Source organism: Toxotes jaculatrix, chromosome 1 (genome assembly GCF_017976425.1).
Source record: "Toxotes jaculatrix isolate fToxJac2 chromosome 1, fToxJac2.pri, whole genome shotgun sequence".
Taxonomy (NCBI): Eukaryota; Metazoa; Chordata; class Actinopteri; family Toxotidae; genus Toxotes; species Toxotes jaculatrix.
The window spans coordinates 18673419-18699831 of NC_054394.1; the positions used below are offsets into that span (position 1 = coordinate 18673419).

At 40.7% G+C, this 26413-nt stretch overlaps 1 protein-coding gene across 1 annotated transcript; it reads right to left on the reverse strand.

Moving 5' to 3' along the window:
- Positions 1–224: 224 nt before the first annotated feature.
- On the reverse strand, positions 225–26413 carry mrvi1 (murine retrovirus integration site 1 homolog). The gene is made up of 27 exons (XM_041042669.1): positions 26376–26413; positions 25698–25791; positions 25476–25604; positions 25287–25372; positions 24287–25010; positions 23444–23600; positions 19767–19795; positions 13096–13308; positions 10726–10832; positions 10568–10629; positions 9620–9793; positions 9307–9384; positions 9114–9166; positions 8851–8907; positions 8265–8717; positions 8059–8137; positions 6763–6883; positions 6576–6606; positions 5315–5455; positions 4955–5086; positions 4118–4271; positions 3837–3886; positions 3205–3357; positions 2754–2815; positions 1961–2083; positions 1659–1787; positions 225–1213 (listed from the first exon to the last, which is right to left on the reverse strand). The coding sequence occupies exons 1-27, from the start codon at positions 26411–26413 to the stop codon at positions 1051–1053; spliced, it is 3792 nt and encodes a 1263-aa protein (XP_040898603.1). The 3' UTR covers positions 225–1050.

Here is a 26413-nt window from a genome sequence, read left to right on the forward strand (position 1 = left end):
ATTTGCTTATTTCTTGTTGAAAGTTATATAACAAAATTGATACCACACAGTTAGCTTATGGCTTATAGTTAGCAGGAGTTGCTGCTAGCAACTTCACGTTAACAACAAGACTCCAGCTTTTGGTTTTTACTGTTCTGTTTTCGTTTAGATAGAGTGATTACAGGACTAAAGTGCTTTGGTAGCACCTCCTATTTGTCACTATGGAAATGACAACTGAATACTTTCAGGCACCTTTATTTAAAGGTGAAGTGGCAGAGCATAAAATCCACAAAGAACAAACAACACAGGCAGGCACACATGTGCAAAGAAGGTAAAAATAAGTCTCATGCCATCTAAACAGTGCTCTCATACAAGAAGAAAATCTCTCAGTGCTCTGAAGACACAATCCAAAATGGCACAAACGAGAACCATCAACTGCAAAATATTGCACTTAAGGAACTACTTTGGAATGTGCTTATATTAAAGTCTTTAAATACACATTATAGAACCTAAAAAACAAATAAAAACAATCCTTTAATTTCTATATCTTTAAATATGAATTCAGAATTTCTCAGGGTCTCTATTATCTATTGGACCTGAGAGATTATACTTTAACATTAGAGTGTAGATAAATATACACAATTTTTTTCTACTGTAGAATTTAATGGAAAGTGCCATATTCATCATCCAAATAACCAGAACTTCATTATGTATGCACCTAATTTAAATACATATATATTTTTTAATCACACTATATAATTGGTCCCTAAACAAAATGATCTTTTTTATCGCTGCAGCAAACAATGTGTCGACTTTTCAATCCAAACAAAATCATAACTTAATGCTGTTAACCATGACAAAGGCAACATTATCCATAAAGCCTCCCAGAACGTCTCTGACCCTTCAGAGTCAGGGTCATGGATTCAAGTGAGTCCAAGTGTGATGATATGGTAAATCAACAGAGACGAAGACAGACAGCAGCCTCTGTTATTTTGTAGTGGGGTTCTTTGGTTGTGCTACTACACTCAGTCCAATGATCTTTATCTCGCCTAGCACAAAGTCCTTCTCTCCTTACGTGTCCTCGCGTCTGTTGTAGTAATCACTGAAGAATGTAAAAATACTGATAACCAGACACATCACCACAAAGAGTGTCAGGGCGATCCAGAGAAGTCGCCTACTCAAGGAAATCGTGGGAGAAAACCGACCAAGAACAACCAGGACCTCCTCCATCCTCCTGTGAAGACAAGGACGGACATATTTTCACATTTGACGCTCATTTGCTTTCTTGATGAGAGTTAGACACTCCCATGTTAGCTCAGTAAATAGGAAGCTACGCCAGCAGTCATTTCGCTTAGCTGAGCACACTGATTGCCGCACTTTTATGAGGAGGTTATGTGCCAGACTATGTCTTGGCCAGGCGTAGTAGCTTCCTGATGTCTCCATGAGGTTGAGAAGTAAAAGTACATGATGCCTGTAAGACCACAGTGTGTTGTTTACACTTCAATTCTTTTTTACAGTTTAAACAAACAAAATATAACATGTTAATTCGTGCTTTAGAGGTAATGATAGGCAGATTTTATTACCTTTGGACAGAGCCAGACAAGATGTTTCCCTCCCAGCTCTCGACAATAAAGGGAATAAGCATCAAATTATTGCAGTTGAAGGCAGATTCAGTTTACCTGCTCGTCTTCATCTTCCTTCCACTCTCCTCATCCTTATTTTTTGATTCCATCAGTTTCTCAGCGCTGTTTTCTTCTTCATGCTTCTCTTCCTGGAGTGCTTTGCTTTGCTTCAGTCCCTCTTGGTAGCTGCATTTGAAATGTTCACATTTACAGTACACAGATGGATGTCCTATAATCTGTCACTGCTATTGTATTCTGTGTTCACGGTAAATATCTAAAAGTCTATACGTAGCATTGTATAAGAGTCATCATACATTGTGTGATTGTGTAGAGTTAACGAGCTGGAGAGAAGGCCTCACCCTTTATTGTATGCCTCCTCCTCGATCTTTGCCTTGAGCTCAGCTCTGATCTCGGCTCTGATCTCCTCTAAGTTGACTGAAGGCTTGGCTGGCTCACTTTCCTGCTCCGACACACTCTTTCCACTGCATTGTTTCAGATAGGAAAGGACAATCAGCCTTGGACACCATCACAGCAGGCATAAAACTGAGAGGAGTGTACACTTAGGTTCCATCACAACACTGTGGCCTTGTTTTATAATGGACAAACCGTAGTGCCGGTTGAGTGGTAGAGTGCATTACAGACACCATCACAGGCATGGCGAGTACAAACAGAAAAAAATGAAGCTGGCACTTTACACATCTGTTATTCCCGTGTCCTCACAGAACAGAACAGCTCAGGCGCTTGAGATAGCTTTACTCAGTCTCACTTTATAACCAGGATATGATTGGAGCCTAGTGCCTGGACTTTGTCAAACTCTTGCACAAATGTTTAGATTACGACCCAGGATAGCATATCCATCAACCGTAGCAGGGCTTGATTATTTTTCATGCTTTCAGGGTTATTTTCACCTCACTGGGGCTTTCTCTGCACTGTAAAATACATCCTGAAGGTCACACAAACAAGCCAAAGGTCCCACCGCAGCAGAAAATGCTTTTGATAAGAATGATTAGAAGTTCTGGGCTTTTCTTGGCCCATTGTTTCAAGCACAGTGGAGTGACCTTGGGAATCAAGGAATGGTATGTGTACATACGTGCATGCAGTGTGTATGGGTGTGTGTGTATAAGCAAAACATCACCAGAACACAAAACATACCATTCTGCTGCTGGTTGTGCCACCTCTGTGGAAGCACTGCCTTTCACATCATTAGCTTCACACTAAAGAAGAGAGTGTTGAAGAACATTATTGCTTTCAAGCAAAATTAACAGGTATGATATAAAGTAAGTATTTACATCCTTCACCTAAGTAAAAGTACCAATACTACAAAGTGAAAGAACAAGTACAGTACCTGAGTAAATGCACTTAGCTACTTAAATGCCTATGGGCAGAATTTACTGCTAAATTACAGCAATATGAGAGAGAAGTTTAATATTTCACCACACCATTTATCCACTATCCAAAAAATACAGGTTATGAGTAAATGTCCTAAACTGAACCTGTTCTATGTAACTTTAATTCAGCTGTCATGCTGAGTGAGTGGGTGTCACGTCATTAAAGGCTTGATATGTCATTTCCCATCATTTCCCGACAGAACAGGAAGACCTACCAGGACAGGAAGAGCAGTGCCAGTGGTGGGTCCCACAGAGGGGCCTGAGGCCGGGTTGGGGCCCGGGCCGGCTGTGGCTGGGGTCTGACCTGGGATGTTCAGAAGGTTAAACTTAGGCACCACTGCTACGCTCACCCTGCGTCTGGGCAGAGCCTACAGAGGACAGAGTGAAAGGGAGAGAGAACAAGTAACAGTGTTGGTGGTAAGAGGAGAAAATTAGACGATCAGGGATTTTGGGAAATTTATTACTAAGGCATGATGATGTGACTGAAAGAAACACAAAATGTGCCACCATGAGGTCCACATTTGTGGTTTTGAGTGAATTGTCTCAACAAGTACTAGATGGATTGCCAGTACATTTTGGTGCACACATTCATGTTCCCCTCAGAAAGAATTGTAAAAACTAAGTCCAAAATAAGACATACAAGGTACAGCCATATCACAGAGGAAAGCAGCAAATCCTCATTTGAGAAGCTGGAATGTTTGGTATTTAATCAGTATACAGTGAATGACTTAAACAATTGACCAGTTATCAAACTTAATGTTGATTAATTTCTTCATGATTGACAAAAAATCACGTAAATGACGAATAATTTCAGCAGAAAAAACTCAGAACAAACTTCAGTGCTTACCTTTCCAAGGGTGAGGGACATTGATCTTGACGGTCGTGGAACTCCATCATCTTTACAAAGATGGAAAAAGAAACATACAATACAGCATTATGTAAGCACATATAGACCATTATTTTCATGCTGCAGAGTTGCATAGTTTATCAAAACCTTGATAAATAAAAATAACAAAACTTTCCAACTTTCCATTAACAAGCATGAAACCCTTTGTAGAGGAGAAATATAACATCTGTTTGTGTGTTTTCCTGCTCTTCATCTGAATGTTTTTATTAGTGTAGCCTTACCTCCAGTGTCTACGGACCCTCCATAACAGCGATTTGAGTTCTGGTTGGCCAGCTTCTTAAACTCCATCAGCTCAGCATGGTCCTTTTCATACGTCCTCTTCAGATTTTCCACATATTGCATCATGACCTCAGTGGCCTTGTTCATACGTTTCTCCTGTTGCATAATGAAGAAGTCAGTCAGTACAACCCTGCATTACATGTGGGAGCATAAAAGCAGAAACTTATGATGCTGAAAACACTTTATGTTAAAAGCAGAGAGGGTTTGAATATTTTAGACAGGCTCTGGATCTCAATAAACTCATGGCTGTCAGATAACATCTGAGCTTTGACATACATCAGCTCACTGACTTTTTAACTTACAATAACATAATACATGTACTATTTCAAGCTGAATTAACTGAATTTTGACCACTAGGGGACAGAAGAGAGTTGACAAACATGCAGCCTGATGAATGTAAGTTTGTTTGTTTTTTGGGGTTTTTTTTTTTTTCTGGAAACTCACCCAATAGAACTTTTTTAATTAATTTGAGTGGATTGGGGTTATAAATAGCTAACGCCTGCAAAATAGCCTGTTCTGCAAAAACAGTAAATTTGCTCTTTTAGTGATGTTTGCTTTGGCTGGCACAAGGTTTGCCATGACATCAGTTAAAATTCTTCACCATAATTTTTAAAATGCAGCCAAAATGCTGTGTGTTTGGCCCCAAGACATCCTGAAGAAGACATCGTCTTTCAAACAATAAGCTGTACTACACATGTGCACAATGCAGCATCTGTCATGAAACTGTCCTGCACTGTCTCGGTTCGCACTGTTATCTGCACATGTTTGTATAACAGCACCTGGCGAACTGCTCCAACTATCTCCGCTCGGCTGGAGAGCCTCGTGGCCAGGCGGTGCAGCACTGCTACTGTCTCTATGAGGCACTGGTAGGCTTCACGCTGTTCCAGGTTCTGCCACTGTGGTGCAGTCATCTGCAAGAAACACACAAACAACATCATGTTACAGCTCTCTCAGGAAAACAAAGTGTACATCGCTGTCCCTTTTGTACCTGGGATGGGACTCTTTCTCTGACTAGATAAATATTTACAGTGGGACACTTCAGGAAACATTAAGCAGATGAAGGAGCACTAAAGAGCCAGAGGGAATTCTTCTTTTCTAGTGAGTTGATCTAATATCGGCTGATGTTTTCGAGGACCAACCTTCAATGCTCCTTTGAACTCTTCTAGTTCCTTCTCTGTGTCTTCCTCAGTCAGGTTCCTCTCCCTCTCTGCCTGTTTGAGCCGTGTCTCCAGAGTGTAGTTGTCATTACGAAAGGCCAGTGACAGCTGGACAAATGCATTCTGTGGGGAGGAAGTTACTGCAATATAACGCTCAGAATGGCACATTAAACACAGATGAACTGCTGGAGGTGGCAACGCACCAGCACAGTGGAATTAATCAGAGGAATCCTTATAAAACTCTCCCCACAGTACAGCACACACACACATACACAGGCGAAATGATAGGCAGTGTGGTTGTTTGTGTAATGCTAATATGCATTTTTATTGGTTAACCTGTGGGGGAGAATCAAGCAGCCCTGAGACAAGTCTGGGGAACAAGCTGTGATTCTGACATCTGACCTCCTGATGTTTTGCTCTGTTGATCAAAGCCAGTATGCAGAGTTTTCCAGCATACATGGGCCATGGCTGAAAGGAAATATACGACCTCTGACTGTCCTGATCCAGATGCATCCCCAAGGGAGCAGCGAGAAGGGCTACAGCCCAAGCCCGAGAGCGTCACTAATGTTTGCATTTTCTCCACAGGAAATCACTCTTGAGTCTCTTTGGTCTGATCAGGAACAGAAGAACACTTTCCTGTTGACAGAACACTGCTAAATCCAGGCAGCCAATTTTTACGACTATGTAATTAACTGCTTTGGTAACAAAATAGGTTATTATAAACATGGGGCTACACGTGGCAAATGTTCAGCAGTGAGTGGAAACAATACGCCTGCCTCCATTGTTTGAACAAGTGTTTGAACAGAATTTTCTGCTCAAAGTAAACAGATTATTGTTGGCAGTCAGTTTTATGACGTGTTGTTTTATGACTTCACAGTTAATTACTGTAAATCATTTTGAAATTATTATTTGGGAAGCAGAACATGACATAAACCAAATCTGCTTGGGCTATTTAGCAGTTTAAGTGGTAAATAACTGTTTTTGTAAATAAGCTGAATGTCTTACTACTTTTCAGAATATCATATGACACAGATCGTAGACCAGCACAAGCAAAGTGCAACAGGTAAACAAAATCCTTCATAACACAACACTGACTGCGGCAGTACGCCTCGATGAAGCTTCATCATGAATAATGGCTCAGTCTCATGAATAATTTTGATGTTTTTGCGACTGTGTATCTTCATCTTTTAGCAGAAGAAATGAGTGAAAATCGCTCAACAACCCGTACAGATCAGATACCAACCTCAACCTCTTTTTCAGTCAGTGGAGGTGCACTGGAATGAAATCAGAAATGAACTGTTAGTAATGCACATATTTATACACACTGTGTAACTGAGATGCAAGGAAGCAAGGAAGCAAGGAAGGGTATTTTTGAGCTACTAGACAAAGGATAAAAGGTAACTTAAGGCAACAGGTGGTTTGTTACACACCAGCCTGGCAGACCCCGATGAAGTTTCAGTTTTCTCAGCATCACATCTGAAATGTTCGGCATTGCGTCAGACTTCTCCTTCATCTCCACACTGCTGGCTGAGTTCGGAGAGGGCTGATGACCTGCAGACACATTGCTGCATAAATCAGACCTCAGGACAATCACTGGATCTTTTTCCAGACATGTCTTTGAGTCAAGTCTTGAGTAATCTGAGACAGATTTAAAGTCAAGTCAAGTGAGACTATGTAACTTCTCCTCAAAAGCAGCCACTGTGGCCATAAGGGGCATTTAACGGATAATGGTATATACTGAAATGCAGTGCAATGGGAGCATAAGTAAAGAAGAGTCATTCGGTAAAGTCTGTTATGAACTGTATCTAGTTTGCTAGATACATTATCAAACATAGCCATCATAAGCCACTGGATATACCAGTTCAACTGTAGCATCAAAACCCATTAGTGTGTTGAATTAAGGAAGCGTGCCAAAAGCAAACTACAAGTGCAACACATTTGCGGGAAGTTCTACAACAGTGTTTGGACGAACTTTGTGAAAAATATTTGATTTCCATTGTACAAAGGATGTCACAAGAGCGTTCAGCCACTGGATGAGTCAAAAAATGTAGATTAAATTTAGTTGAAAAAGAAGATCCCATGGTTCCTTGTTTTAAAAATCTTAAGTTGTTTATTACCTCAGCCCAGGATGTTGTTTTCACACGTGTCTGATGTTGATTAATTTGTTTATTTGTCAGCAGGATCACATAAAAAAAATACTGAACCAAGATTTGGCATGGGATAGGGAATAAGCCATTAAATTTTGGTTAAATGTTTAAACGTTTTAATTTCAGAAACACTTTTTGACAATGGTCTTTTTATCAAAACATTCACATACACATGAAATAAATATGTTCTTTTTGCATCTTTTGGCTGCCAAGTCTCAACTAGGTCAAGTCCTAACTCCAATCCAAGTGTAAAGTCTACAGCTTTGTCTCTTTCCAAAACAAAATAGTACATTAAATAATTTCCTCATTTCATCAGATGGTGTTTGGTTCACTTGCTTTAACAACCATGCCATCTGCTGATGGAAAATGAACACAGCATTTCTTTCTCTGTTTTCGAGGCTGCCTGTAAATGGGTGGCACGGAGGAAAAAAACCACAAGAACAGATCATCATCATTTTCTAACTGGAGCAGATATTTTCCCCGAGTTTCAGGAAGTGCACACCCTTGGCGACATTGTTGAATGTGCTGCTGAAATACTTTCTGTCTTACATGGACAAGAGGGCAAACAAGGACTGTTACCTTTTTCCTGTTCAGCAGCTTCACTCAAGTCTGGTAACTTGGATCCCACTATGCTCTGGTTACGTATCAGCTTGTGTTCCTATATACATAAACACAAACAGGAACAAAGCATTTATATTTTATTTTTACAACATTTTACCAAAGTGACATTAGACTATAAAAAAAATGATGACAGTAACACTTGAGGTTCTGAATCAGTGCTTTACCTCTCTAAGTTTAGACAGCTTCTGTACACTCCCAGGCTGGGTGGGGAGGTCTTTGTACCCTGAGGACTTCAAGAGAGCATCTCTGGGCTTGTCTGAGAAGGTGTCCTCCGCTGTAGGAGGGAAACTTGGGGCTCCGTTTCTAGAATTAAGGCTGCCCACCGCATCCCAGGAAACAGCTCTCATTAGTGGAGGGAAAGCCCCAATTGTCTTGATCTCTGCTGTACAGGGGGCCTGTTGAGTGGGGGGTCGGGGGACAGGCTTGGCTACTCCTGTGGCGGGGGCCTGGTTGGAGTTTTGGCCTGAACCAGCTCCCTCATCTGCTTTATGGACTGCTGGAGGACTCTTAGGTACAGAGGGATCACAGTTCTCCTTCTGAACAGCAAAACGGGGCGTTAGAGTCCCAGAGGACACTTTCCTTTTCTCAACAGGCTTCCAGTCCACCAACAGCCTGCCCTGAGGTCAGTGAGACAATGACTATTATTAATGCATTTAGCATTCTTGGAGTTTTAGTAAACCTGTTGTATTAGAATTGCAATTTCATATTTGTATTAACAAAGAGTGAATATGTGTGAATATCTAATCTCACCTCCTGATCATAGGTCGTTACGTCATGCTGCTCTCGCACTGAAGGAACCTCCAGATGCTACAAGAGTTTTCTTGTGTTAAGAAATATTACTTGGACCAGTGAGTACTGAGTTAGATTAAGTTTCTATTTATAGAGTATCTTTCAAACACAGATGCAAATCCAAGCTCAACATTTAAAAACACAATAAAAAGGAAAAGTCAATGAGCATCTGCATTACACCTCACACCACCATGTTGTTTATTTATCAACAATAATTTCTTTACCTGAGCAACAGACTGACATGAGCTGACATGGGTTGATTCTGAGGCTCCTGCAGCTGAGTGGGCAGAAAACAACCAACAAAATCATTCTTACAAAGTCCAACTGACAAATTATTAAATAATAGGAAACAGGGTACAAAAGTTATAAATAAATAGTAAATAAAGAAGAACTTCATGCTAACAATAAAGTCCATACCAGTTTGCGGGGCTATAGTCAGTGAGCTGCTTCTAGATGAACATGGTGAAGATGATGGAGTTGGAGTTGGGGAAGGACCTGAGGAAAAAAAAAGTACATTTGTGAATTAAACGCATTCCTTTAGTTCAGTGGGAACTTCAAAGTAAATATACAGTTCTCCAAAGCTTGCTCAGAAACCCTAAAAACTGTTTAAACATTAATTTAAACTTACTGAGACATCATGTGGCTTCATTCCGCTCATGCTTAAGAAATTATATGATATGTTTAGGGTTGTCTGTGTGTGTGTGTATGCATGTGTTTGCGTATGCACTACCTGTGGGTGAATCGTTGAGGCTGCTAGTGGAGCGGCGGCCGCGGCGCGTCAAGAAGCGGTCACTGACCTTCTTGGCCTGTTCGAGCAGCTCCAGGTTCTTCTGTCGATCCTCCTCAGAGAGCTGCAGCTCCGGTAGCTGATCTTTCACCAGGTCGATCACGTTACCTGTGCTGTCTGAGCACACACACACACACATACACATAGGCAAGCACACTTGATCTGATTCCATACTTTTTTCCACACTAAGGCATATTACTGGCAATTATAATGTGTCAGGATACATGCAAACAAAATACAATTATTGACAAACAGCAGTATTAATTAGTAGGTTTGCTTGCCTGTTAAACTGTTGTTAAAAAAATCTGGTAATAAGGCTTTAAAATGGATACATTTGATGGCATCTTTAAGCAATGTTCAAGTTTAAAAAGTCTGTCTGTGCTGCTGGGACAAGGATAATTGAGAGGGATTCCTCCGTTTACAGTCTCATGGCAAGGAATAATTCAGCTGGATGTGAGCTAATAAATCAGGTGATGAGGCCAAATCAGAGATGTTTTTATCTCCTCCTCTCCTCAGAAAAGAGCATCAAGCTAAACATCAAAAGCAGCAAAAGCATTTCAGGCATGTGGAAGGACACACCGGCAGATTCATCTCTCAGGACATCGATGACCAAACTTAGTCTAAATGTTGTGAAGATTCTTGTGTAACTGCTGTACACAGCACGAGAGCATTATTCTGTTTTTATTCATTGTATTTCCAATGTTAACAATGTCAGAAGAAAAGCTCACTTCTGAAAAAAAAACAGCAACTTCAATTTGGTGCTGGACTACAGCAAATGTTGCTCCTGATAACATCAAAATAGTTCTCATAGTGTTGTGTTTATCTTAGGCTAATTACATCTGCAGTGTGTGTGTGTGTGTGTGTGTGTGTGTGTGTAGAGGGTTTACCCACCGACTGTGGTGATGGGTCCTCCAGAGGAGTTCCTGCTCAGGCGAGCTCTGGGACTGTGTGGCCTGAGGGAGGAAACCGTAATGATTCAGCCACATTGTCCCTGTTTACAGCTAAAGCACAAGAAAACTATTTCTGTGTTTGAGATGTTTGCCAATTACCTGGCCTGTTCCAGAGGACGTCCATCTTGTTGGACAATGGTGGCCTGCTGTGGGTAGACGATGGTCGGGGCAGTCATGACGACAGCGCGGGTTTCACCTGGTGTAGACTGTGCAAAAAAAAAAAAAAAACAACACAGCAAAACATAAGTGTCATGGTTAAAACAAGATTACGGTCAAATTGTAGAAATGAAGCTGGAGTACATTTTAAATTAACCTGTTAAGTGACCCCACGGCAAAATTGAGCTGTGGAGTCCCTTTTGACCCCCGTTACTCTCAATCTCTGTGCTTTGTGTGCTCCGTGTATTATGCTGCATTTAAGCGCCCATTACAGTACACTATAGTACAATCCACATCATAGGATCGTGGGATCAGGATCGAGGTATTAAAACTAGATTTTGTCTCAACAAGACAAGGCCACAATATTAGGTAAATATGTTATTTACTGCACATAATGTGATGCATTACAATACCAGGGGTTATTGTTAATATTTGCGGCTTTGGTTATAATAAAATTGTGGTAGAGGGGGGAAGACATGCTCAGTTAAAGGAAACTCTCCTCAAAATCCTTTTGATGAAAAAAAAAAACAGGCTTGTGTTTTGTTCAGGCAGGCATCTACAGAAAGGTATTCAGCAAGAAACCTTTTGCTGTACAGTGTCAAGTTCTGAGGGTAAGACATCTGTCACATCTATGACCTGGGGTGTTCCGGTAGCCAAGTGGTTTCAGGCGCTGGTCACGAACTGCAATGTCCCTGGTTTGACTCCAGCTAGGAACCTGTATTGTTCCCAATCTCTGTCTCTAATTTCATGTCATCTCTCTGCTGTCTTGTCTCAAATAAAGACACGAAATACCCCAAAATACTTAAATAAAAAGTTAGAGACCTCAAAGAATGAGTATGAATTACCTTAAGACAGAACAAATAAGAATAAATCAGATAAATTATGTTGAATATAAACGTCAACATACATCTGTTGCACACCTTCACTGTTTCAAACATGAGCCTCAGCTTTGTGTCTAGAAAAGTCCACAGCTTCTGGAAAGAAAGGTCCTTCCATTTCAAGTTTCAGTACTGAATTCTTGTCCAACTATTAAAGGTAAGCATGCAAGTAAACACAGAAGGAGATCAAAAAGTAATACTCTCAGAGCTCCTCTCAGAGTTGATCTTTGCTCTAGAGTCCTAATAAAAAGATTCCCTGTGATGGTAACAGTGCAGGCAGGCTGTAGAAAGCCTGCGGCTGAGCTGTAATAAAGGTGGATACTTTTATAGTGTTGGCATATGCCCCCAAGATTAGATTATACAGCTTCATTACATTCTGCAGAGATGTCTTATCTAGTCTGTGTGTTTATGAGCGACTGCAGCGGAAGACAATGTTCTCCAAGGACTCAGACAGCCGACTGTTTAACACTTTGTTGTCTGCAGTTTGATGAACAAGATTCTGAATCTGATGCCTTCAAGATTATATTCATCATGTTGCTGTGGTGTGCTGAAACTGTATGTTCACCCAAATGACAAAAACATTTAAATTTCGTTCACTTTCTGGTATCTAGTCATGCGTTTAGTTTTGCTTTTGTCTGCTGATATTTTTGAGATATTCATCCCTGAAATTTCTGCTGCCTCGACAGCAAAATCAAGAGACGTATGTCTTCCTGGAAATAATATAGTGAGTATTCTGGACTTTGCTGTGAACAGTTCTTACAGGAACTATTTTCTACAAGAAATTTCACTTCACAACAGTTCACTTTCAGTGAGGTTTATGGATTATTCTACATAGAAGGACTTTTCAGTGCTCTAAGTAACTACTTTAACTACTGAAGTATATTAACTTAAAGAAATGTTAATTTAAAACTAAAACTTCATCTTCAAAGCTTCATAGAGACAATATTTTCACTGACAACAGAGAACAAAGAATTGTTTGCATCCTGAACTGAGTCCAGCGAGCTCAACTGAAAATACACCCCACATTTTTTAAAGGGAACTTGGTAGTGGCTCTGCTACGGGTAATTTACTATATAAGCCAGGCAAAAGTTGCCTTCAAAGACACATAAAACATCCACGAATCAGTGGAATTGAGATTAATTTGCAAATGTTATGTGGGAAACCACTAAAATATGAGTAGAGCCAAAATACTCAAACCATGTCCAATGATAATATGGTATTTAGAAATAGTAGCATTACTAACTTCCATGGCCGTGTTCACTGCACAGTCTCATTTGTAACAGAAGAGTTAAGAAAAAGTGTCATTGAAGAAAAGAACACTGTGCTCCCATTTATGAGGGATTAATCCAATGTTTCTTCTGATAAGCTGAGAGCAGCCTTTTGAGGGCAGAGTCAGGTTTTATGTGCTTCACAGAGTGGCAGCGTGTGTACTCACGGTACTGGGAGAGCTGGAGGAACTGTCCAGTTCCTCGGGGGAGTCCTCCTCTTCCTCAGGCAGTGTGGGCATGGCGGGGGGCAGCGAGGGGCGAGAGCGGGTGTGGGGGAAAACGAAAGGTCTCTCAGCAGCACAGGGGCCGTCACGGGACTCCTTGGAGTTACGGTCACTTTGTTCAAGAGGAGATCCCTGCAGCAAGTGTTTCTCCTCCTCCTGGTACTGCAAGATTATAAACACATGGAGACACAAACACATGTATGTCATGCAGGAGTAGAGCTGTGCGCATAAGACGGGTAAATGTTAAAGAAAACTGCACATATTTATGGAATTGGTTCATTAACTGCTGATTTCTTTTGTCTGAGAAGATGAAATACACATGATTCGTGAGATTCAGTAGAAAATCCTTTCTGACTAACCACAGCTAAAAAAAAAAAAAAAAAAGATACACTTGAGCAGTCCCACTATAAACAAATCCCAAAATAGCTTCATTCTCCGCTGCCTTGCAACAACAGCATTACCAAATTTTCCCAACAGGCTGTTACTAAATTCATCAGAAACAAAAGCTCTGCCTATAACTCTCACAAGTTCAAAAACAGAGAAAACTTGGCAAGAGAAGAGGCACAGCCAGGGAATCTTCAAGGACAAGAAACTGTTTTGCACTAAGCATATACCATACTGTATGTTCACCTCATATTCTTCCTTCATTTCCAGTAAGAACATGAGGTAGACATTCAATACTACAGTGGAAAAATGTCATGAAACATTTCGTCAGTCATGTCATCTGTAAGGTACAATGCGTGTCAGTTGTTGTGGATCTTGACTGAGGTCAAATAGGTGGGTGACAACTTTGGTCAATGGTTGTCCCCCCAACTGAGGACCAAATGAAGTTCAGCAAAGACTTTAAAGTAAAAGAAATCGCTTTTTAGGCTTCTTAGGTTCACTTTTGTTTTATCATGGTTACAATACTAAACATGCAATTAAGGTTATGGAGCGACAGTGTGCATGGTTAAAAGAAACAACACTGCCTGGGTTTGAAAGCAGTCTCCTGTGATGAAGTCCAATGTTTTGTCGACCCATCCATCACCCTGACCTCCTCCCAACAAGGACTTTGTTGCTTCTTCTAATACGTCATCTGACTTCCTCCTTTGCTCCCGTCACAATTACAACGGTCACTGGTGGACTTTGTCAATGAAACATAAACATGTCATTTTGGGGCACTAGCTGAAACAACTGATGCTGTCTTGCATGACCCCTATGTGGTGCTTAACAATGAAATGTAACTATGGGTTGTAATAAACTGCTTGCACAAATGTTTTTTTGGTTTCACTCTATTCCACTGATCTGCAGGTGGCTGTAACATCCCAAGGAACACAGCAATGCAACGACTGCAAATGTTTTATGAGGAAGGAAATGCATTCAACACATTTGTTTAGACCACGGGGATGCAAAGTATATATTTTGGTGAGAAATGCTGAATGTTAACACAACTCCTGTCTGTTTACAAGAAAAGGCCACAGGGCACCTTTAAGTTTGTGAATACATTTACTAAACGTTCCTCCACTGGGAAAATGGAAGAAAAAAAATGCACGAAGTAACAAGCGTCATTTTCTTTAAAATTTATGTCTGAGTGATGTTGAATGGACCAATATACAAAAAACAGCAAGACTCAGTGACTCAAATAAATACCACTCATTACTGAGCCTGCAAAGCCAAAGTTTCTTCCCACACTGTGACTTTCTGATGAAAGTTACAAATACTGTTGTGACTGGGAAGCACTGGGTTGTTATCAATTCAGTGTAACTTGCTCTCACAGGGTGACTGAGGCAATGAGCTCCGGAGGGACAGAGTCAAACAAACAGAGGGTCTTGTAGATAAATTATGAAAGCATCACAAATATGAGTACAAGCATGGAAGTTAACTGAGAGGAGAAAGCATTACTTAAACTTTTTTTTTTCACTTAAAGTTAATCAATAGTATGAATTTATGAATGCTATGAATTTAAACTTAATTTATCAAAGTTAAAGGCAGAAGATACTGTCTGGGTTATTATAATAGACATGATAACATAAAACAAAGACAAATGACAAAAGATATGACAAAGTATGAATAGTGTAAGTGGCAAAGTCAACAGCATAATAAAACAACAATAAGGAGAAAGAAAATAACTGATCGATCACCGTAACTGGAGAAATTATCCACAAATAAAAGGATGGAGGTCGGAGTGTAAGCTTGAACCAAAGTCAGGATAATGGACACTGCATATATTCTTGGCATTAACGATAAATGTTGTTGGAACATCAGTAACAAAGAACCTATGATATCTATGCAAATTTATGTTAGTAGAACACTTCATTTGTCAGGGACAGTTTTACATTATGTTCAATCCACAATCAAAGCCTCTGCTACAGTTTGTTTGAAATATGACTTGAAAGAAAAATTCAATTAGTGAAATGTTTGCTGGATTATTTTTTTGACACGTGACAAATGTTTTGTTTAATAAACCATTTGTTTCAGCTCAAAGTCTTTTCAGCTGATGTTCATCATCACCATGAGTACTGCAGCAGTTATCTGTCTCACTACAGAGAAACATGAGCTCATTTAGTTAAATATAAAGTGTGTGCAACTGAACCACTGTTTGAACTCGCAGTTCTTCCCTTTTTAGTAACAAATTTATGCAAATCTAACTGCGGAGAAGATTTAACCTCTTGAAGGAGCACAGTGCACTCAGAGACTGCACAAACTATGGTCAGTGTGGGGTGATTGGATTGATTGGATGCTAATGTAACTCCCCCATTTCATTTGGTCTCACCAGAAATAGAAAGATTTGCATGTACATTACCAACACAGGTGTGACCTGTGTGACCTGTGTTGGTAATCACACTCGCCATCTGATGAATAAGGCGAGGGAAAGGTTTGATGAATTATTGGTTACTTCAGAAGCATGGCATGCGTTTTACTCAGGAATTCATCCTCCATGAATTCAGGGCCAGAATATGCAGAGTGCTGTTCAGTGTCATCACAAACATGACAAGTTCTTGGGAACATATAGGGACAGAAAAGCTGTGAGTCACTGGGGAGGAAATGGGTTGTTTAACTGTCTTCTAGAAAGCTGCAAGGATATTTCCTGGCTACAGGAGTACTGTCATGCAGGAGTAAATTCACTTCTCTTTCTTGTTTTAATACTTTAAAAATAAGTTTTACTATACTGCTGTTGAGTTTTAAGAGATGTTGAATGTCTTGCTGTTGGAGAACATGCATCTTTTGCTGATGTCTACTCATTTCATCTGATTCTCACACCCGAAAGTATAAACTGTTGTCTCAGTCTACCTCTTCTGTTATTAATCATGAAAAGAAATCAGCTTTGAGGTTCTACTGCATATATAAATATGAGAGTGAGTCACTCTGAAAAATTCTAACATAATTATCTAATTGCCTCTGAAGTTCAGCGCGTTTTAGGGTAACAACCACCTGCATTTTTTGTGACTGACTAAATATATGGATCTTTAATTTAATTTTGTGTAACCACTTGTTTTAGTCATTCATTTTTCCACTGCTACAACAGTTTTATTTGATCAAATAAGGAGAGGAATACTTAGACAAAAAACATATGACCTGAGAATACTGCCACATCTGCTTTACTCCATTTCACTTCTTACTAAGCAACCAAACACAGCTGCAAATTCAGCTCAGCAAGTTTAAAACCTTTTCAAGTGAAAAATACTGAACCAGACCGTGTTTCTTCTGCTTCAGCTGAGGCAGAAGAAACTATTACCTCTTGAAAATGACTCAGCTCAGACAAAGATGCCAGCCTGCACTGTGGGAGGCTCGACCGTGCAGTGTTTCCCTGGTAGACCATGAGACTGAGATAAATATTGCAGAGTAATTGAATCACTCAGATTATTTCCTGTGGGGGGAACAGGACAGCACATACAAGCCTGAGCACAGAAAGCCCCTGCACCACAACCAACTCCACAAGGACATGAAAATCTTGTTCTTACAGTAAACACTCATCTTCTGAAAGAAAACTACTTTGTCCATCAGAACCATCAGAGTCAGACTCAACTTATTGCAGCCAGGCCTCACTGCCTCTTTCTTCACAGGGAGACGAAGTGACCGGCACCCTCCTCCCCTCCTCTGTTACATAAGCCCGCTCCCTCTTGCCAGATTTGTTTAAAATTTGGTTGTGTGAAGCACTGAGTACAGGGCCAGCGGAGGAAGTGGTTGCTACAGAGCCACTATCTGAGATAACACTGCAGAGGAAGTGTGAGAAAGAAAAAGCAGTGGAAGGACAGAGAGATGTACAGTCAGGTGAAGGAGAAAATAAATCAGCTCACTTTATAAATGCACGATCACACACCAACATGAAGGCAAGATGACACAGAGTTTCACTTTCAGACATGTAAACTCACCGCAGCAGCTACAAGTCAGACCGACGACGCTGTCAAAAAGTCCAGAAACACACCCTCTCGTACAAATTGCTGATAGAGCTGAAACTGCATCTTCTGAAGCAGCATGTGTACACCTAAAGACATGACCCACAGCCAGCACGCACATTTACCTGAGTCCACCGCTGTAGTGCTGTGGAGAAACACACACGGTCCAGCTGATCCCTCCAGCTAAGATCAACTTCCCACAGTCAAACTGTCACTCTCAGCCTTTCCCTCAGAAAACTCCTCTATCCTCGGGGCTTCTCCTTCCTTCTCCCGTCCCCTCTGTTCCCTGTCTTTTTTCAGCAGCAGCCTCTCTTTCACTCCTGGGAGCTTTGACCATTTAAGGAGAAGGGCTCTGTATGCCTCTTTGGGCTGCTGTGGAGTGTGTGTGTGTGTGTGTGTGTGTGTGTGTGTGTGTGTGTGTGTGTGTCTATGCATGTGTGTGTGTTCTCCACTGATCATCACTCGACTAAAACCTGAAGAAAGTTAGAACAGTATGTTATTTTCTCCTGCAGGCCTTGTTTTTGTTTCTGTAATCACAGTGCGAGAGAGCAGTAGGAGACTTTTTTGCATGTTGTTGTATACGAGGGCATGTTTGTGAGAGACTGATAGACAGATAGATTACATCCGTCCGATCTGTGTTTACTCTGCAGCCCAAGAGGAATCCATGCATCCACTTCCGAGCTCTTGAAGATCATTATTGTTTGGTGAGCTGCACTGTCAAACCTTGCACCATTTGTGCTGCTTTGTAGTGATGAGAGCTTTGGGTTTTAAGGGCTGCAGTCATCCTGAATTTTATGGAGAAACAAAGATCACAGCAGGCGCATTGCTCGGAGGAACACGGCTGACGTCCACAGCGAATTACAGCATCACAGTTTGAATTAATGTGAGATGATAGCCTTAAGTGCTGTGTGAAGGAAATTGGAGTAATTTGTGCAAAAAAAGTCAGATGTTCTTCTTATGTAATTCAACTTAAGTGTAAATCTTATTTAGGCATTGAGATTGTGTTGTTTTAGCCAAAGCCAGTGGTGGAAGAAGTATTCAGATTATTTACTGAAGTAAAAGTGCTAATACAACAATGTAAAAGTACTAATACAACAATGTAAAAGTACTACGTTACAAGCAAAAGTCCTGCATTCACAAATCAAGCATTAAGTATTAGGATCAAAATTTGTTTTGCAGACATTGTGTAAGTAGCATTCTTACTGTTGTAGCTAGTTGAGGTGGAGCTACTTTTAACTACTTTATAGTTCAGCAGTTTGGACCAGTGGTTCCCAAACTGGGGGTGAGGCCTGCCCAAAGTGTCAGAAGGTAAATCTGACAGGTCCAGAGGTGATTAACTGAAGAACTACGCTTTATCTTGAAATACTGCTTAATTTTATCTCTGAAAGCCTTTAACTGTTAACCATCTGAGAAGTTCAAAATGGAAATTGATCTTTTCTGAGAAATGCTCTTATCTTACTTATCAAGGGACAAGCCAAAATGGTTAGGAAACACAGGTTCCCACCTAGCATTTATTAGCAGCCCCTAAACATATAATATGTACTTTATAACTCACTGTAATATAGTTGTAAACAGATATAAAATTATTATTTATTTATTATTTATTATGACACACGATGAATAATAATATAAACACCAATGCCATAATATAAAACGTTTTCATAGGAGAAGTTGATTGTTGATAAATGCTGTATATTAACAAACACTTAAAATGTCCTTATATCTGCTTCCATCTACATTATAGTGAGTTATATTATAGCAGTATATAAACATTTATTAGATGTATATATTTTTCTTGTATAGGCTTGAATAGTGTGATTTCAAAATAAAGTGTTCGTGTTAACTCAAAGTGTTAAGTAGTAACTATCGTACATATTATGCTACTACGATGCACTGACAAATGTGGTGGAATAAAAAGCACAATAACATCCTCTGAACTGTAGAGTTCATCAGAATTGTACTTATGTACAGTACTTAAAGTTAATGTACTAAGTTACTTTCCACAACTGCCCAAAGCACAAAGTTAAAATGATCATTTGCACTTTCTCTTTACACTGCAAGCTTGAAAGAAAGTGACAATCAGTACGGTATCCTAAAATTAAAAATAACATTTCCAACAGGTAAGTTAAAAAGCCACAGAGGACACACAAAATTCACAACACATTCAACATGCACTTAAGGCTCCACAAACAGAAATAATATCATGTTTAACAGGAATAAAGCAGGAGAGAGTCTCACCTCGCTGCAGCTGCCTCGTTCTGTGCCACCTGTTGGAGCCAGAGCACAGACAGTCAGTGAAAACAGTTGATTTGCATTTAACAGGAACCATGTGCAATGCAAATGTCATGAGACGGTTTAAAAAAAGAAAAGAGTCAGTGAGCGAGAGAGTGTGTGTGTGAGAGAGAAACAAAGAGAAAACAAACAGGGAGGAAATAAATTGAGTTTTCTGTCCTGTGAGGCTGACGCTGGCAGCGTGATATTCACCTGATAGGGAGAACTACTGTAACTCTTATTTAAGGAAGTGCCCTCCTCACCACCACCACCACCACCCCAACCCACCTCTATAACTAGGGGCAACAATAACCTGGCAACCACCTCAAGTACATGAGGCGCTTGATGCGCTGGTTGAAAGCTCTTGGCCCAAGTAAAGGCTATTGTGTCGTCTGCTTTAGGTGCCCTCAGGACAAGGTTGGTAATGTTGTGACACCAGCAACTTGCAGACATTTATGTAGAGAACCGTCAGAGCTGAACAGTCAATATGTTACTTTAAAGAGGGAGGAAGTACAAACAAACCAGTATTATTCACACATGAGAGGATAAAGATTAAAAAAACAAAAACAAAAAACAAACAAACAAAACAAAAAACTTCAGTGAATTTTGACTCTTTGAAAGCACATATCAGACTCTGAAACTGTTGTAAAACTACAGATTGGGGAAACATTTCACAGCCAGATTTCAATTTATAACTCACTAAACAAATCATTGAGCAAAAAGGTGGAAAAAAACCCCCAAAAAACACTCAAAGCCCTCAGGGTGTGACGAGGTGGAGGCAATGAGGATGTACTCTAGATGCTGGTAATATCTTGCCACCTGTGTTAACTTCCACACATTTGTCTTACGGTAATTTAACCTCATTTTCACTTCAGACGCTGTCAAATACTTCTGCTTTCTCTGCCCAGATCTTCACTTCAGCTCTTCAGTCTTTCTCTTCCTGGCAGGGTTCAGCCTCGCCACAAATTAATTCACATTATTCAGCTACAGAGGTTTTGGTATTTCTAACCTCCTTTCATTTGTAGCTCGCCCATCAAGGAGCACATTGTTTACAGACACCACACGCCGAGAACATTAGAGACCCACTGGTTTTCTAAATTATTTACATTCAGTCTCCAACGGATCTTTACTCATCACACAAGTCGACTGTGTCTGACAGCAACATAAAACCTAAAAAACAGTATTATTCCTTTGTAATGTTACCAGGGATATGGCTTGAGCTGATTTAATATCTCACATTAATGTTTTATTGGTGAAAGGGAGATAAAAGAGGAATATAAAATAGCTTTAAAAGCCTTAATGGAGGCAGAGTAGTGCACTGTATGTAGACACAGACATTTAAAAGCTCAAAATTTACTATTGTTAGGAATGAAGTTTGCTCCATGGATGAGGGTTATGCTGAAATTTTTAGTCATGCTGGCAGCATGCTAGCAGCATACCTTCTAAACATGAGTATGTTAGTATTGTGATTGCGAGCATGCTGACATTAGCATTTAGCTAGACTCTCTGTCTTGTTCATGAACACGTATAGCATACAGACTACATATCACATAGTTCTCAGTATTTGCTTGTCCTGCTCTAAAGTTTTGATTATTATGGTATTATTGTATGTTATTATGGTTTCATAACAGCTTTTATTGGTTTCTTTTTCTGGTTTCCTTAAGGTGTATCCTAAAATATGTGTTTGATGTTGTTTTGTATTCTTGAGGCAGTGCCAATATCTATAACTTGACAGTGGGCAGAGCTCCAAATAAGATTAAATGTTCCTCAAATTAATAATAACTGTGCATTATGCACCATCCACATCTTGAGGTGCAGTAGCTGTCAGGCACGAACTGGCAGTGCACATGCCAAATTCTGTGACATGACTGTCTCCCAAAAATGTTTATTGTTCATCTTGCTGCAGCTTTTTCAGCTGTCGATGCAGCTTCATTTGATTAAGCAAAAACAAGCCCGGATCAACGTGGCATTGGACCGTTTAAACATTAGACAGAGGGCTATAAAATAAACAAACAAGAAGACATGGAGACGACTCCTGCCTTTTCATTTAAAATATAATTTCCCCCTCTGAGGCCACCCACTGGTTCTCAGCAACCTCTATAAGCCCCTAACTCCCCTCTACATCATAAATAAACCATTAAATATAAGCCTTGGCCCCCTGAGCCATCAGGGGACTCTTTCTTGGGGAAGGAGAATGTGGAAATATTTGCCATGACCTTTTGCTTGGAGGAAAAGGGACCCTCCCGTTGGCCAAAAAGCTGATGCAACATGATTACTGTTGGAAAATATGTGATGAAATGTCAAAATTATTTGTGCACAACCAGCAGCTTTCAGGAACATGAACAGATCAAGGCCTCACAGAATGTTGTCCTTCATTTTTGTAGCTACAAATTTAAAAAAGTTTCTCTCTTGAAGGAAAGTCACATTTGATCTTAGAAATGTTGTAAAAGGAGCATTTGACTTAGCTTAGCATAAAATAAAAACCAGTCTATTATACAGTCTATGATAAAAAAAGGAAACGGGGAAACAGCTAGCCTGTCTGAAGGTAACAAAGTCCACCAATTAGCATCTCAAAAGATCACATGGCATGTTAATTCAAAGTTTTTTTTTGGTATAATTTTTGAATGAATTACACAAAATATAATATTTCAATCAGACAGCTATGTTTCAGAGCGAGGCCGGCTGTTTCCCCCTGTTTCCAGTCTTTATAAGCTAAGCTAATCAGCAGCTGGCTGTAATTTCATATTTACTGAGCAGACATGAGAGTGGGCCGCCCTGGTTAGCTCAGTTGGTAGAGCATGACACTGAAGCTCTCAGGGTTGTGGCTTTGAGCCCCACTCCGGACAGCACCACCTCCCATGGGCCCAATACCTGTGGGAGGTGTGGGAAGGACTTTGGTGCATTGTATACTGGGCGGCAGTCGCCCCAGCGACCTGGGCCGGGACCCAGATAAGCAGCAGATGATGACATGACATGACATGACATGACATGACATGAGGGTGGTACCGCTCTTCTAAATGCACACTCAGCAAGAAAGGCTATTTTTTCATTGGCAGTCATAATAAATGTGAGCTTTTACAATTATTTTGAAGAAAGTATGCTTTTTTAAAGTCACATTTCAGTTGCTCTGCTTTTGTTAAATCTCTACTGTAATGTACCTAAAAGTCTGCATTGTGCACTTTGAGAGCTACAGGGCTTGGATTTGTCAGTGTCTTTGGATTTGTCAGACAAATTTGCTCAAAGCCCTTCGAAAGACAGGAAACAACAGCTTACAAAAACACTGATCTAGCCTTAAAAAAAATCTCTCTCTGACAAAGTATAAATGTGCTGCCATTTAGAAATGGGATGTAGCTAAAAATACTTGATCCTCCCTGTGTTTACATAAAAAAATCATTCTAACCGCCCCTGATATCCCCACATGCCCCCCTTTAGATAGATAACATACACTCCCTCAGAGCTCATTCTCTCTTCCTCCTAACTGTACCAGCTGTTGTGCACAATATAAATATCTGCACAGTCTATTTTCAGACATCCTCAGGGATTACCATAAGAAAAGGAAGTAGCTTTAATTCATCTGCGTCTCACAGTGTACCCCATAACCATGACAACACTGAAGCTGTATTTGTGTAATGCTGCCATCATACCATTCATGGATGGCTGTGGAGGCTGGCTGACATCTGGGATTACAGGAGACAGGGGAGGACTCTCCGTTCTGTCTCTGCTTTCAGGCTCCACGTCGGACTCAGCTGTAAAGCATGCAGAGGCTGGTCCAGGATCAGCTGGCAAACTGGGACCTCGAGACTTCAGAAAAGTACAGACAGAGAAAGCTCATTTATTACTGGCTTACATATAAGAGAGACAACAAATCAGCTTAATGTGTTCAACATTTTTACAGTTAGAATTTACGTTACATAACAAATAACAACTAGTACTGGATTACTAATAGTACTACTACCATGACTACAGTGTTTAGTTATTTTTATATATATGCTTTTGCCAGAGACAGTTCAATCACTACAGGGCCAAGCACTGTGTTTGCTGATTCACAAAAAATAGTGCTGTTGGTTAAAATATTTCTGCAATATTCCTGATTGTGTTACAACATTAGGACAAACATGCAGTGCTCTTCAGTGTTGTGAATGGGAAGAAAAATGTGCACACGCACTCCCTTACAACAGTGGTATTTAACACAGGGCCACATAGGGACCCTCCACCACCACCATTTTCATTTGGATTCCCATTAGCTTCACACAGACCACAAAGTGGTCGCTAGTCTTCTTGGGGTCCACAAAAAAAACAAAAAAAACAATAAAAAAACAAAACAACAACAAGAAAACTATATAAAGTCACATTTGGTTTGTTGAATAATTTTATGCAAATGTTTTAGAGGATTGCTGTGTTTAATATTAATCATTGATGACCATGATGTCATCAATCAAAATCTAGATTACTGTCAGTCTAATGTAAAACGCAGATTTGTAACAAACCTGATTTGGAGCTGTTTCTGCGATCCTTGCCTCCAGGACACTCAGCTGCTGGTCAGTGTCGGTTGCCCGGCCGAGAGCCTCCTCCACCCTCTGAGTGATGCTCTCCATCCTCACTCTCACCTGGCTCACCCTCTGCTCGCTCTCTCTCACCAGCTCGGCGGTCTCCAGGGCGTTGCTGACCATCGCCTCCATCCTTCTGAGGGTCGCCAGAAGTCCGTCTGTGGTCACCTGAAGATGGGTTTGCCCCTGCTCTGAGGCCGCTCCTCCTGAGATCTCCGTGGCCACAGCTGCATCCCTCTGATCCTTCACCACCTTCCCCACGGCTCTGTCTGCTTCTTCCCTCTCAGTGTTGGTCCCCTTGTCAATATGAAGAACTCTACTGCTGTTCTTTTGCTCAGTGACACATTCCTGTGCAGATCTTAGAGAGGCTTGCAGGTGGCAGACCTGCTCCCTCATACCAGTGATTGTCTGCTCTGCTCGCTGGAGCTTCGCTCGTGTCTCAGAGAGCTCCTGGACTGATTGGGTTTCTTTTGTCCGGGCCTTAGACCCCTCTACGGAGAGGGCTTTCCACCAATTCACCACGGCCACCTTCTTGCCCTCCTGGATCTGAGTCTGGCTGCCAGGCTGACTTTGCTTTTGCTCTTTCTCCTGGGCTCTCAAAAGATCCTCCACCTTCTCCCCTTTCTCCTCCCACACACACTTGTGCAGCTCCAGCTCCTGCAGCCTGAAACCACCACCGTAGCTTTATAAACATCTCCTTCACTCACTGTTATGTCTGTAGTTACCAAGGGGTACTAAAACTGCACTTATGCCTGATACAGTCTAACGCACAGAAGATAGTAACTCCTGTGAGTTGTGAAATGGAGATGCCCATAAAAACCTTGTCAAAACCAGGCACCCCTTTTATTAGCTGGAGGAAGCCTCTAAGAACAGAGACTAACATCAACCAAGTCCAGTCTGTTACCATAACAGGAGAAAGGGAAGTAAAAAACTCACATACACATTGACAAGCTGCTGCTTGATGCTTGCCTGTTGCTGCTGGCGGTGAGGAAAAGGCCTGTCCTGTGTTTCTACAGGAGCAGAGTCCTGTGTGTGAGAGGTGACACGAGAAATTAGACAGAATTGTGCACCTACACATTACTGCATGTAATAACTGTCGTCATCTGGTGAGTGTCTGCTCTCTCCTCACCCTCTCAGGATACTTATTATGCAGAAGATGAGCTCTTTCTGCACTCTTGATCCTGTGAATGATGCTCTGAATATCATCACTGTGTGTGTGGAGGGACGGGAGGCTTATGTCGTCCAGAGGTCTGTGATGCTGCTGCAAGCAAAAGAAGGCAGAGCGGTAAACATAATAAACAGATAAGCAGCGCCACAAAAAGATAACCTGTGAACGGCGAGCGTTTCCTACTTGCTGAACTTCCTGCATCTCGCTCTGCAGGGAGCGGCGGTTTGGAGGATCTCGACTGTAAAGACTCTGAGGACTGATACAGTGTCGGTCATACCTGTCAGAAACCAGCAGGAGAAATAGAGATTCAACACTTTCAATTATTTGTGCAATTCATACACAAGGCATATAATAATTAATATAACATTACTCCTCTCATAGGCTTGCAATTATTTAGCTTTTTTGAAAAAGTTTCTCTAAAATATCTAACTTATCTCTCTGTTAAAGAGGCATTCCACCAGTTTGACACATAAAGTTAAATTTACTCATCTTCAGCAGTATGCTGCTTTTGGATGTTTTTTTTAAATAGAAGAGAGAGAAATAGTTATGTGGTTTCAAACAACTGGGTATTTAGGAGGCAGCAAGGGCCTTATGAAAAATGTTGTTGGTTTGTATTAGAAACCAAAGTCGGCATATCTTGGCCTCTGCTGGTCATTCCTTTTTTAATCTGTCTCTTGTGAGTCCTGTGACTTTGTGGAAGTGCAATACTAAACTGCTGACATATCATTTTGATATGAGACACTTTTATGTAAAGTGAAATTTAAATTAGGTACAATCCAAACCACAGCAGGTCAAAAAGAAGCCTTTTCAGAGAAAACGCAGAACCTGTCACCTGACACGAGTGCCATTTATTAAAAGTACCTCAGAAGAACTTGGTGTGAATGTTCCTGTAACCTCAT

Excerpts from the sequence above, each read along its gene's own strand:
- mrvi1 (XM_041042669.1), bottom strand. The coding sequence starts at position 26,413 with ATGAGGTTACAGGAACATTCACACCAAGTTCTTCTGAG. Across the intron at positions 25,011-25,286 it reads AAGCAGCAGCTTGTCAATGT|GCTGCAGGAGCTGGAGCTGC; the intron begins GTATGTGAGTTT and ends TGGTGGTTTCAG. Across the intron at positions 2,816-3,204 it reads GCACTGCTCTTCCTGTCCTG|TGTGAAGCTAATGATGTGAA; the intron begins GTAGGTCTTCCT and ends TCTCTTCTTTAG.